This window comes from Desmodus rotundus, chromosome 9, assembly GCF_022682495.2.
Source record: "Desmodus rotundus isolate HL8 chromosome 9, HLdesRot8A.1, whole genome shotgun sequence".
In the NCBI taxonomy this organism is placed as follows: Eukaryota; Metazoa; Chordata; class Mammalia; order Chiroptera; family Phyllostomidae; genus Desmodus; species Desmodus rotundus.
Window position 1 is genome coordinate 42,089,433 of NC_071395.1, and position 12,401 is coordinate 42,101,833.

A 12,401-nucleotide genomic window follows, 5' to 3' on the forward strand; every position below is an offset into this window, starting at 1 on the left:
GAGAGTCCCCAAGAAGCTGGACCCAAGGAGGAACACACCGAGGCACATCATAATTACATTACCCAAGATTAAAGATAAGAAGAGAATCTTAAAAGCAGCAAGAGAAAAGGACAGAGTTACCTACAAAGGAGTTCCCAAAGACTGTCAGCTGATTTCTCAAAAGAGACCTTACAGGCAAGAAGGGGCTGGCAAGAAGTATTCCAAGTCATGAAAGGCAAGGACCTACATCCAAGATGACTATCCAGCAAAGCTTTTATTTAGAATGGAAGGGCAGATAAAGTGCTTCTCAGATAAGGTCAAGTTAAAGGAGTTCATCATCAACAAGCCCTTATTATATGAAATGTTAAAGGGATTTATCTAAGAAAAAGAAGATAAAAAATATGAACAGTAAAATGACAGCAAACTCACAGTTATTAACAAGACACCTAAAACAAAAACAAAAGCAAACTAAGCAAACAACTAGAACAGGAACAGAACCACAGAAGTGGAGATCACATGGAGGGTTATCAACAAGGGAGTGGGAGGGGGAGAGAGGGGGGAAAGGTACAGAGAATAAGTAGCATAAATGGTAGGTAGAAAATAGACAGGGGGAGGGTAAGAATAGTATAGGAAATGTAGAATCCAAAGAACTTATATGTATGACCCATGGACATGAACTATAGGGGGGAATGTGGGAGGGAGGGGTGTGCAGGATGGAGTGGAGTGAAGGGGGGGAGTGGGACAACTGTAATAGCATAATCAATAAAATATTTTTTAATGGGTTAAGTACCTGAATATACATTTCTCCAAAGAGGACATACAGAGGTCAATAAACATGAAAATATGCTCAACATCACTAATCATCAGAGAAATGCAAATTAAAACCACCATGAGATACCATCTCACATCTGTCAGAATGGCTATCATCAATAAATCAACAAATAAAAAGTGCTGGCAAGGATGTGGAGAAAGGGAAACCCTTTTGCACTGTTGATGGGAATGCAGACTGGTGCAGCCACTGTGGAAAGCAGTGTGGAGATATCTCAAAAAATTAAAAATGGATCTGCCTTTTGACCCAGTGATCCCACTTCTGGGAATATATCCAAAGGAACACAAAACACTAGTTTGAAAGAACATACGCACCCCTATGTCCATTGAGGCATTATTTACAATCACTAAGATATGGAAGCAGCCCAAGTGTCCATCAGTGGATGAGTGGACAAAACAACTATGGAACATTTACACGATGGAATTCTACTCAGCTGTAAGAAAGACAAAAATTTTACCCTTTGTGACAGTATGAATGGACCTGGAGAACATTATGCAAAGTGAAATAAACCAGTCAGAGAAAGACAGATATCATATGACAGATTTCACTCATATGTGAAATTTAGTAACAAACTGAACTAACAAGCAAAACAGAGGCAGACTCATAGATGGAAAGCAGATGACAGCTAGTTGGGGGAGGAGGTTTGGGGGTGGAGGGATTGAGCAAAAAGGAAAAAGGACTCACGGACATGGACAACAGTGTGGTGATTGCTGGGGAGTGGGGGGTATAAGGGGACTAAATGGTAATGGAAAAAATACAATAAAGATTAATTTTTTAAAAAGCCTAAGTTAAATGGAAAGTATTGAATATAAAAGGACGGCACAAAAAAAAATTGCTGTCAAATTAGACATGGGCAAGACAACTGTGCCAGACTGAGAGGGCAAAACCATGGATCTCCGGGAGGATTCTACACTAAGATATCTCCCCAAATGCCTTTCAGCTTCTGCTCCAATTTACGTAAACAAAAACTATAAATCATTAGTGATGCATGTGGGTGTAGCTTTGGCAGGAAGACATGTCTAATCAGTAGCCTCATCCATCAAAACACTGGCAAGCCACACACATTTTTATATAAGTACATAAGTTATAACTAATTCAAGATATGTAAGATAGGTATTTTTATGATTCTTCTCCTCACTGGCTATGTTTGAACCAATTTAAATCACATAAAATAAGAAGAATCCTACAATTTTATTGTCATAAAAATCATCATTATTATAATCAAATGGATGAAACAGATACTACTGGTATCTCCATTGTGCAACTGAAAAAATGGGCTCAAGAGACTTGCCCAGGGTGACTTAGCAAGTAGGGGGTGACTCGCCCAGGATCACATAGTGGCTAGTGGGTGGGTGTTTGAGCCCACATCTGTCTGTTGCCAAAGCCCGTATCTTGTGCTGTTTATCAGTGACCCATGGGGTGAATAGCTCACCCCCCAGACCACAGCCCAGATCTCCAGAGGTTAATCAGTCTCTGAGCCCTGCCCTTGCTCACCTTCATCCCCCTAGCTTCTTACCTTAGGGCCTGGACGTCCTGGGTAACCTGGGAGACCTGGCACCCCAAGTTTACCCTGCAGAGAGATTATGGAACAAAGGTCAGCAATTGCAACCTGGATGTCAGAGGGGAAAGGGCAAGGCCACTGGAGCGTGGAGGAAGGAGCAGCAGGGTGAGATTCAGGCAAACGTGGCTTCAGGTCCTGGCTCCTGCCTGGTAGGGGCCTGTCCTCAGGCAGCTCATTCAACCATTCCCAAAATCTCAGTTTCCTTGTCTGTAAAATGGGGATTAAAATACCCATTGCACATGGTTGTAATGGAAATAAAAGTCAGATAATGTGCATGGAATTGCTCCGTAATGCTGAGCTGAGGAATTAAAGGAAATCACTAGGAGGGTCGCAGTCTCCTGAGGTTGGAGAAAGAAAGGCAAAGGGCAGAAGGCAAAAGGCCAAAGATACTGTAACCACAGGATGAGAAGCTGGAGAGTAGACTGGAGGGGGTGATTAAGGTCTACTCACCTTCTCCCCAGCTGATCCTGGGGGCCCCTCCTCACCAGGTAGCCCCTCCTGCCCTTTAAGCCCTTCAGGGCCATCCTCTCCCCGGGGACCTGGGGGTCCAGGGGGTCCCTGGAATAGAAAAGAGAGGCCCTGATGTCAGTCCCTTTTTCACTATTGCTCCCTTCAGCCTTCTGTCTTAACCCCAACTCACCCCTGCCCTGTCTTCCCCAAGTCCCCCAAACCCACAAGACCCATTAGCTGGAGATCATCTTACCCAATCGCCTTTAAGCCCCCCATCACCCTTGAAGCCTGGGAAGCCATCCTCTCCCTGGATGGGAGAGAGTACAGAGGTCAGAGGTCAGGGTTTCAGGGAAGGGACGCAGGCAGAGCACCATTATTATGGCTCCCCTACCAAGGAATCCTCTCCCTTCTCACCTTCTCGCCTTTCTCCCCCTGAAGGCCCCGGTTGCCAGAGGTACCCTGAAAAATTAAAAAAAAGCTCTCAAGTCCTTCCCCTGTTTAAGAAGGGCCCCAAACTCAGTCCCCTGCCACAAAACAGCCAGGACAGTCCCAAGAGGATGTTGGACTGGAGTGGAGTGGGGACAGCCTCAGAGGGAATGATCTTCCCCAAAGCCCACTAGCATGGTGTGCAAGAAGCTGCCTCTCTCCCGCCCCTTCCCCCTGGCAGCTTTCCAAGGTCATCTGTGTGGGGATGTGCAGGGAAGGCCAAATTTCCAAGTTCCAAATTCCCGTCTCATGGGGACACTGTGTCCACATTTCCTTCTGGCAGGGGAAGGAGGATGAACATTCCAGGCCCCAGCCTCACTCTAAAGCAAAGGAATGTTCCCCATTTTACTGGCTACAGTGTGACTCTGTGCCTGGCAACAAGACAAGTCTGTGCTTGGCTACAGTGAGTTGCTCAGTGCAAGCCCAGATGCTGCTCACACCAGACTCTGGGCTTGGGCCCCAAGGAAAGCTGCACTTGGCTACAGTGTAACTGAGCTCAGAGACTAAAATGAATTACACTAGGATACTGTCTAACTATGTGTTTTGACAATAGCATGACTGTCTCCAGCCACAGGGAGACACAATGTAACTGAGCACAGTGACTACAAAGAAACTGGATAGTCTCCTATGTGTTTTGGCAATAGCATGACCTCCAGGCACAGGGTAATTCACTTGACCACAATGTAACTGAGCTTGGTTGGCAACAACTGTTTTCTGGCCTTGGCTACAATGTAACTGGACTCAGGGATAACAACTGTTTCAACTATATATAACTATGCCTGGCTATAATGTAACTATATACAACTATGCCTTTAGCCACCCACTGTACTCTGGCCTGCCATAATACAGCCTCCTCCCTGGTTACAGTGTAACTAAGCTTCTGTACAATGCAAAAAATGTGAAGAGTGAAACTTGGCCACCACCAAACCTTTTTCTTAGACCACAAGTAACAGTACCTGTACTTGGCTACAATGTAACTAGACTTAGCTACCAAATAGATGTGAATTCTGTTGCCCCTGCCCTTGGTCAACAGTGCACTTCTATTTAGCCACAGTGTGGCCCTCAGCTTGTCCCCACACTGTTGTGCTTGTAGATTGCGTGACTATGGGCTTGAGCTTTTTTTTTTTAGTATTTTATGTATTTATGTATTTATTTATTTAATTTTTTAGAGAGGGGGAAAGGAAGGAGAAAGAGAGGGAGAGAAACATAAATGTGTGGTTGCCTCTCACGTGGCCCCCACTGGGGTCCTGGCCCACAACCCAGGCATGTGCTCTGCCTGGAAATCAAACTGGTAACCCTTTGGTTCACAGCCCATGCTCAATCCACTGAGCTACACCAGCCAAAGCTGGGCTTGAGCTTTAAAACAACCTTCTGCTCCACTACAGTGTGCTGACCTGGGCTTGGATGTGACATAGGTGCTACAGTGAACAGGGCTTGGCTTCAAATGGACCCAGCTGTTCTCAACTACAAGGTGATGACTACACCATAAGTCTGTCCTTTGGCTGTTCAGCTCCAAGGTAACACACATACTTTGTGTCGCCGCTCAGACCCAAACCCCACTGCCAGTACACTGGCAGACTGATCCCTCTCATCGCGCATGCATATGTTTCTAAAGGAGCAGCCTCCCTGAAACCAATGCTAATGAGTCACCCCTACTTGCAGGCCCCAAGTATCACCTACCTTCACACCCCGAGGTCCAGGATATCCCCGAGGGCCTGCCGACCCTGGTGAACCCTAAGATGAAGACAAGATTAGTGCCATCCTATCTTCTCCCCTCCTATTCTCCATGCCCTCATCTCTCTCCTCATTAGCCCCTGACCCTTGGTGCTGCCTGCCACCTCTTGTCCCCAATGCAGCCTCTCTCCTGCTCACTTACCTGAGCTCCTTTCTCTCCTGTGGGGCCCTCATGGCCTGGATGACCCTGGGGGAAAAATAGTCTAAATTGTCAGAGACCTACAGTTACCACCCCAATTCCCAAGCTTCCCCTTTCTTCTTCCTCCCTCTTTCAGCATCCAGGTCTTACTGGAGGGCCATCAGATCCTGTGAGGCCTGGAATTCCTGGGTGTCCAGGGAGACCCTGAAAGATAATGAACAGCAGGAAGAAACAGAGGGTCTCAGAGCCTGGCATCCCACCAGGAACAGCCCTACTCAGACATGCAGCTGCATCGAGGTTCCAGAACAAGCAGATCCCCGGGGTCAGGAAACCTCACCCCAGCTCTGTCCAGACTTGCTCTGTGACCCTGGCTAAGCCCCCTCCCCTCCCGGAGCCTCAGAAATCCTCTGCCTCTGTGCGGGTGGAGACAAGGGGTAGAAAAATGGTGTGAGAGACGTGTTGAAGTTGGGACTCCCTAAGCACACCCCTTTCTTTAGAAGTGCCTCCCACCCACAGCTTCATCTGAAGAGGGATAGGCCTCAGCAAACATGAGGTGGCCCCCTATATCCTGCCAACAGTTAACAGGTCACACTCCCTATGTCCTGCAAACAGAGGCAGGTAACTTGGCCCAGCTAAGCCAATCAGATTCTCTCCTGCAATTTATCTGATAGAAACTAGGATCAGCTGAATTGGGGTAAAGAAACCATAAGGTCACGAGGAACTGTGGGCTGAAATGGTAACAAAGCAGCTCAAGGTCATGTGGAAAGGAAAGCTGGGTAAGCACACACTAAATATGAATAGAAAGAAGCCTGACTGCCAGGGGAGATGGGAACAGGCACAGAGGGGAAAAGCTGAACCGTAGGACCCCAGAGAGAAGGGCTTTCCTGGCCCAGGAGTCCTGGTAATATTTTCTGTGACTAGCTTGTGAGGGCCCTCCCGTATCCTGACAATATCCCCTTATGTGATCTGGCTTTGGTGGCTTTCAATTTCTCCCAACCTACCCTTACCCAACAAGGACACTTTGTTTGGGGAATGTTGCAATTTATCATTATCCAGAGCTAACCAAAGGGGCCCTGATGGGAAGATTTTCCTGCAGACAGAATTGAAACAAGACATCTTTGGGGGGACAGGGTGCACAGATAGAGCTGCAACTCACCTTCTCCCCAGGAATGCCAATGGGTCCCTGGGGGCCAGGGATTCCCTGGGGACATAAAAAAGGGGGGTCAAAGGAAGGCATGAGAAAGGGGTGGTGAGTGCTGCAGTTGGGGAAGCTGGGGGTGGTCTATGACCTCGGCTGACCATCACCATCCCATGTTATTGAGAAATATAGCTCAAACCTGGGACCCAGGATTTCCCTGCTGTCCTGGGGGGCCTGGTTCTCCTGGAGGACCCTGTGGAGAAAGTGGGGGCTTCATGAAGCTGGGAGGGATCATGGTGTTGAGGTGTCAGTGAAGCTGACATGGGGCAGGTCATAGAAGGAGACAAGGATGTGGATGGTCATGGGGTCGGAGTGTCAGAGAGCATCAGGGTCAGGGTAGAACACGTACCACATTCCCTTTGGCACCTGGAGCACCATCAATGCCAACTGCACCCTGAGGGAGGAGAAACTGTGAGACCAGGCGGACACACGCACAGGAGCCTGCGTCTGAGATGCTGTGAGGTGCAGGTGGAAAGGTGGGCGCACAGAAAAGCAACTAGGCAGCAGCAGTGGACATGCACAGGAAGGTGAGAAGACAGGCAGGGATGTGGAGAGACAGCGACATTCTCACCGGGCTTCCCAGGGGGCCAGGGGAGCCTCTAGGGCCAATCAGTCCTCGGGGACCCTGCAAGGAAATAGGGACGTTATTCCCTCCTCACTGCTCTGAGGCTCCATGAGTCCTGACTTCCCGTCCCCTGCACCGGGCAAGGAAGGAACCCCCTGACACTCACCGGCTCCCCCGCCTGTCCAGTGGGCCCTGGAGGTCCCTCTGCTCCCTGGGAGAAAACGTCATCAGTTGGGGAGGGGGGAGGTAGGACCCTTGAAGAACCCCCTTTCCTCACTTGGGCAGCCAGGGGATGCCAGGGTCAGGGCACACATCAGGGTCCAGCTGACTGAGCCTGTGTGATTCGATTCAAACCCCGACCCCAAACCCAGACCACCTATCCTGAGTCTCACCCCTAACCCCAGCACTAGCCCTCAGCTCTCCGTCTGCCTCTCTGAGCTTCACTGGGGCCTCCTGGCCTCCAGTGCAGACCCTCGCCCCTCATCTTGTCCCCTGAGTACTCTACTCCTCTCTGACTCTCACTCTGGCTTCCAGCCCAAACCGTCTCCTAACTTACTTCTAAACTTACCTTCTCACCATCTTCTCCTGGAGGACCAGGCTGCCCCATATGGCCAAAGCCACCCTGGGATGGGGAGCAGAAGGGAGGTCAGTGTGGAAAGGTGAGGATGGAGACGGGAAGGGAGATGGGACCTGAAGAGTGAGGACTCAGACACAGGAAAGGAGGCTCTGATGCCAGGGGCGGGGATGGCAGGGGTGGGGCTCATGAATATTGGGAGGGGGCTCTGGCAGGAGGGAGGGGTCTCACACACTCACCCTTTGACCCTTCTCACCAGGCAGCCCTGGAAGGCCATCGAAGCCCCTATCACCCTGCACAAAGGGACAGCAGTTGAGCTTTAAATCCTTGACCCTGGCATTTCCTCAAGTTTCAGTCCTGGCCCCATCACCTACCTTAGGTCCTGTGTCTCCTGGGAGGCCCCGAGCCCCATCCGCTCCAGAGCGTCCCTGTGGGGGAGGGGACATCATCAAGGCAGCTACTGCCATTTATTGAGCCCCTTCCTCATGCAGAGTCCTGTGCTGGGAGCTTCCGTTTGTATTATTAGTTTAACCTCCCAAATATACCTCAAACCCCTCCATCACTCTTCATAACCATTGCCTCTTCTCTAGTCCAAGTCACCATCCTCACAAAAGTTAAGAACCCTCATCTTCTATCTCCATTAACTGTCCCACTGTGCGTTTCTCATGGCACATGAACCTCTCTGGAATCACCTAGTTCCTTTCCCCCGAGGTGCCAGGCTTGTCCTCTTGCACATGCTGTTCCTCCTAGTGGAATGCCCTTCCTCTCCCCTTTACCTGGCTCTGCCTCAGATCTCAGCTCAAGCCTCATTTCCTCAGGCAAGTCTTCCCTGACTCTGTGACCTGGCCAGGTTCTTTGGTCCCACATTCAGTGGAGCCACCCTGGGTCCTCTACCCTTATCCCACCAATGGCACCGACAGACCCTGAGAGCAGATAGCTGAGGCTCATATTGGGTGTTGAGCAATGGATAAGAGATGACCCAAGGGCCTAGGACACTCACCATCTTGCCCTGTCGGCCAGGGGGCCCAACGGGTCCCTGAAGGCCTCGGGGACCCTAGAAGAGAATGGCAAGAGGAATACGAAGGAGGAAGGACTTATTCTAAATCATTACATGCAAGGGCAGTAATTACAAGGGTATCCCCAGCCCCTCTGTCATCTTCCCCAACTTGCATTTCACCCTTTGGCCCTTGGGGAAGACCCTTGCCCAGAAATCCTGTCCCCACCCCCACTGATCTCACCTGCGGTCCCATTTCTCCCATCTCTCCTTTCAGACCTGGATACCCAGGGAGACCCTTGGGAGAAGAGATGGGGTAGTGTGATTAGAGTAGGTTTCCCCTCTCCATCGATGTGTCTCCCTCCTCCACGCAGCCTCTTTACTCACCACGGGGCCTGGGCGCCCAGTGAGCCCTACTGGGCCAGGGGGGCCTTTCATAGAGAGCTGGAAAGACAGAGGGCAGCAGAGCCTCAGATCTCCCACAAGACTCCAACACCCCCACCCGCCAGAGGGATCCTCAGGAGACAAATATCTACCCATCTCCTGACTAGCCCTTCATTACCCCCCGTCTCTGCCATTTTGTCAATGTCCTCCCATTACCACCCCCCCCCCCCCCCCGCATCGGTCCCCTAGTGGTCCTCCACACACCTGAGCCTGTTGCAGTATTGCCTGAGCCTGTGCCTGCTGGAAGGAGACTGGGGGTCCTTTGAAGGAGCCGCTTGCATACTGGAACTAGCAGGCAACTGGTAGTGAGGGAGGCCCCAAGCAGAGGCTCCACCCCCCAAGGCTGTGCCACCCTATCTCCTCCTTACCGGCATCATGATCACCGTGCCCGGCAGGCCCCGGACCCCGTCGATGCCAGGGATGCCTGGGAGGCCAGCAGGACCCTGAGGGAGGGCAACACACAGAGAGGCAGAGAGGGAGGGGGGGTGGAGGTGAGAGGTAGAGAGGGAGGAGGAGAAGTGGAGAGGGGGAGGCAGGGAGAAAGGGAAAGAGAGTAGGCGAGACAGAGAGATGGAGGGAGGCAGTCAGAAAAAGTGGCGGAGGCAGAGCACAGAGAGAGAGACAGAAAGACAAACAGAAGAGAGATGTAGAAACAGAGACACAGGGAGAAAAACAGATGAAAGATACTCAGAGACAGAGACAGACACAGGGAGAAATGCAGGAGACAGGCCCCCAGAGACAGAAGAGGAGCCAGAGCCGGCGTGACGGCTCCCAGATGGGGAGAGAGAGGAGCAGGAGGGTCAGCCCCAGCCCAGGCTGCTGTCCCCAGGCCTAGCCTCTCAGCCCCATGTTCAGACATCCAGGCTCCCAGCCTCAGCCCCACAGCCTGATTCCCCAAGGTGGATATACCCTAGGGGATCCTCTTACCGGTGGACCAGGGTCCCCAAGGAATCCTGGGGGTCCAGGAGGGCCTGAGGGGCCGACCACCCCCTGTTGAGGGCAGAGGAACAGAGGTCATGAGAAGTGCAATGTGTGAACCAGGCTGACTTCTGACCCACCGCTGACCCTGACCCCATGCTGACCTCCCCACCCCACCACTGAGCCATTCCTGGCCCCCTAACACTATACTAACTCCCATCCATCGCCTTTACACTCCAGTCTCTACTTTGACATCCTTTGAGTTTCAAATGTCCAATAGTCTTCAAATGGCTTGGCAACATTGCATCCCAAATCCTCACCCCAGGGGCTCAAAGACCCCAACTGGAAGAGAAAGACAGGAAGAGGGGAATGTAGCCATGACTCACCCGGGGTCCTGGGGCTCCTGGAGGTCCCTCAAACTGCTGTCCCTGCAGGAGAAATGAGTGTGACCCCCATTGTAGCTCAGATGCCACCACTTTCTCCCAGCCCCAGGCCCCTCACCTCTTCAATCACTGCAGGTTCTCCTTTCGCTCCCTTCTCTCCAGCGCCCTGGGGCAGGGGGTGGAGAGAAAAGAGATGTGAGCCCTGGAACTCAGCCAAAGGATTCCCAGCTAACCAACCTCACACTCATCACACACACTTGTGTGCATGTGTGCAAAACCAATGTGTTTTGAGCAGCTCAGCTTCCAGCTGCTAGCTAGCCATGCTGTGTCAAGGTGAAGGGCACACACCCTAGAGCCTGTTGTGAGGTCCTAATCCTGGAGCTGTCTCTCACTAGCTGAGAGATGGTCAGCAGCTTATTCAACTTCTATGGCATCCCCTGCAAAGTCTGTAGGTGAATAATGACTGTATGTATCCCATGAAAATATGAATAAGATAAAACAATGTTTGGCACATTACAGGCACTCAGGATATGTTAATAAGAATTTTTCACCTCCACCCTGTCCAACACCAAGGCTAGGACCTGGGTCCCCTTCTCTGTCTGTGTTATTTTCCTAGGCAATTTCATCTAATTTTTGGCTTAAAATAGCATCTTTGTTAATCAGTCCCAAGTCTTTATCTCCAGCCTAGAGCATGTCTCTTGAATTCCAGAATCTTCTAACCAACCACCCACTTAACATCTCCATTTGGATGCCAAACAAGCATTGCCAATTTATCACATGTGAAGTGAGATCCTTGGCACCTGCTCCTCCCTCAGGCTTCCCCATCTCAGTCAACGGTCCCATCAGGAATCTACCCAGTCATCCTTACATCTTTCTCCACCTCCAGCAGCAAGACCGAAATGGAGCACAGCGCAAATCTGTCCACTTGTTTCTATCCCCACCTCCACTGCCCTCCTCCAGGCCACCGCCCTCTGCAGCTGAGACTACCGGTTTCCCTGCTGCCCCTCTGGCTCCCCCTATGGTCCATAGGCTGTTCGGCAGCCAAAAGGAGCTTTCCAAGCTCAGACTCTGATCTCGCTCCATCTCCAGTGGCTTCCCCTCATGCTTATACTAAATGTTGAATGAATCACCCCACCCAGGGAGCCGTCTATTAGCACAGTGCCTGTCACAGCGCAGTGTCTGTCGATAAATATTTGTCAACTGGGTTGGGGTGGTGGGAAGCCATTCTAGGAAAGATAAAAAGGAGGCAAGAGAGAGAACGTGACCATGTGTGGCTCCCCCTGTGCCTAACCCACCCACCCAGACTCACAGGAAAGATCTGGAACTGAGCTCGTGATGACTGTTCTGCTGCCCGGAAGTCAGGGCCCGCCGTGGGGCCACCTCCTTCTTCATCTTCTCTGGCTAACTCAGTCTCCAGGGTCCCCAGTTCAGTTCCATTGTCAGGGTCCAGGCCTTCCTGAGGGCATGAGGACAGACCAAGGTTTGCTCCTGACCTCATCATCTGTCGCCACCACTGCCCAGGGACCTTCCCTTCCAGCCCTTTAAGTCCCCACTGACCTCTAGGGTGGTGGTGTTGCGGACATTAGTCACAGTAGTGGTGACAACGAGGGGTGTGGGAGTTGGAGGCAGAGTTGGAGCTGCTGTCTCCATCTTGGGGGTGTCAGTGGAGGTCTGGAGAAGGGACAGACAGTATCAGGTTTAAGGTCAGACCAGTCAAGACGAAAAGGAGGCAAAGGAGAAGATAGGCCCTGCCCCACCCATCCTTAGCACTCAGTCTAGGGAAGGGGACATTGGAAGATTCCCAGAAACCAAGAGGAGTGTGGGGTAGGGGGCTGGCCACTGGAGGCAACGGAGTGCGGGCTGGACCAGGACAGCCAGCAGGGGGAGCCTTCATGTGTGGAGGAGAAGTAGGTCTGAGCCAGGTCTGGGAAGCATGGAAGACAGAGCTGGGATGGCTCCAGAGTCCAAAGGTCAGGTTCAAGGTACAGCACTCAGGGCCAGACTCTCAGAAACCTATCCCACATGTCCTCTCCAAATCAAGCTCCACAGTCAGCCAGCCAGGTCACAATAAGTGAGAGAGTGGCAGCTCCTCCTGGCCTGGACAGCAGCAGAGGAACTGGGTCAGGTCAAGGGCAGGTAGGAGGCAG

General features: G+C 51.4%; 1 protein-coding gene across 6 annotated transcripts in view; it reads right to left on the reverse strand.

Annotated features, from left to right (window-relative positions):
• Positions 1 to 12,401, reverse strand: part of COL5A3 (collagen type V alpha 3 chain) — a 46,022-nt gene that overhangs the window by 26,349 nt on the left and 7,272 nt on the right. For all 6 annotated transcript variants that reach the window (XM_053911492.1, XM_053911493.1, XM_024557060.3 and 3 more), the window contains exons 7-31: positions 11,812 to 11,925; positions 11,564 to 11,710; positions 10,373 to 10,420; positions 10,258 to 10,299; positions 9,881 to 9,943; positions 9,322 to 9,396; positions 9,158 to 9,241; positions 8,897 to 8,953; positions 8,754 to 8,807; positions 8,516 to 8,569; positions 7,890 to 7,943; positions 7,755 to 7,808; positions 7,510 to 7,563; positions 7,108 to 7,152; positions 6,948 to 7,001; positions 6,726 to 6,770; positions 6,516 to 6,569; positions 6,335 to 6,379; positions 5,329 to 5,382; positions 5,182 to 5,226; positions 4,986 to 5,039; positions 3,234 to 3,278; positions 3,073 to 3,126; positions 2,820 to 2,927; positions 2,325 to 2,378 (exon numbers count right to left, since the gene is read on the reverse strand). In XM_053911492.1, coding sequence (XP_053767467.1) covers positions 2,325 to 2,378; positions 2,820 to 2,927; positions 3,073 to 3,126; positions 3,234 to 3,278; positions 4,986 to 5,039; positions 5,182 to 5,226; positions 5,329 to 5,382; positions 6,335 to 6,379; positions 6,516 to 6,569; positions 6,726 to 6,770; positions 6,948 to 7,001; positions 7,108 to 7,152; positions 7,510 to 7,563; positions 7,755 to 7,808; positions 7,890 to 7,943; positions 8,516 to 8,569; positions 8,754 to 8,807; positions 8,897 to 8,953; positions 9,158 to 9,241; positions 9,322 to 9,396; positions 9,881 to 9,943; positions 10,258 to 10,299; positions 10,373 to 10,420; positions 11,564 to 11,710; positions 11,812 to 11,925 — 1,557 coding nt within the window. The remainder of the gene's footprint in view (positions 1 to 2,324; positions 2,379 to 2,819; positions 2,928 to 3,072; positions 3,127 to 3,233; positions 3,279 to 4,985; positions 5,040 to 5,181; positions 5,227 to 5,328; positions 5,383 to 6,334; positions 6,380 to 6,515; positions 6,570 to 6,725; positions 6,771 to 6,947; positions 7,002 to 7,107; positions 7,153 to 7,509; positions 7,564 to 7,754; positions 7,809 to 7,889; positions 7,944 to 8,515; positions 8,570 to 8,753; positions 8,808 to 8,896; positions 8,954 to 9,157; positions 9,242 to 9,321; positions 9,397 to 9,880; positions 9,944 to 10,257; positions 10,300 to 10,372; positions 10,421 to 11,563; positions 11,711 to 11,811; positions 11,926 to 12,401) is intronic.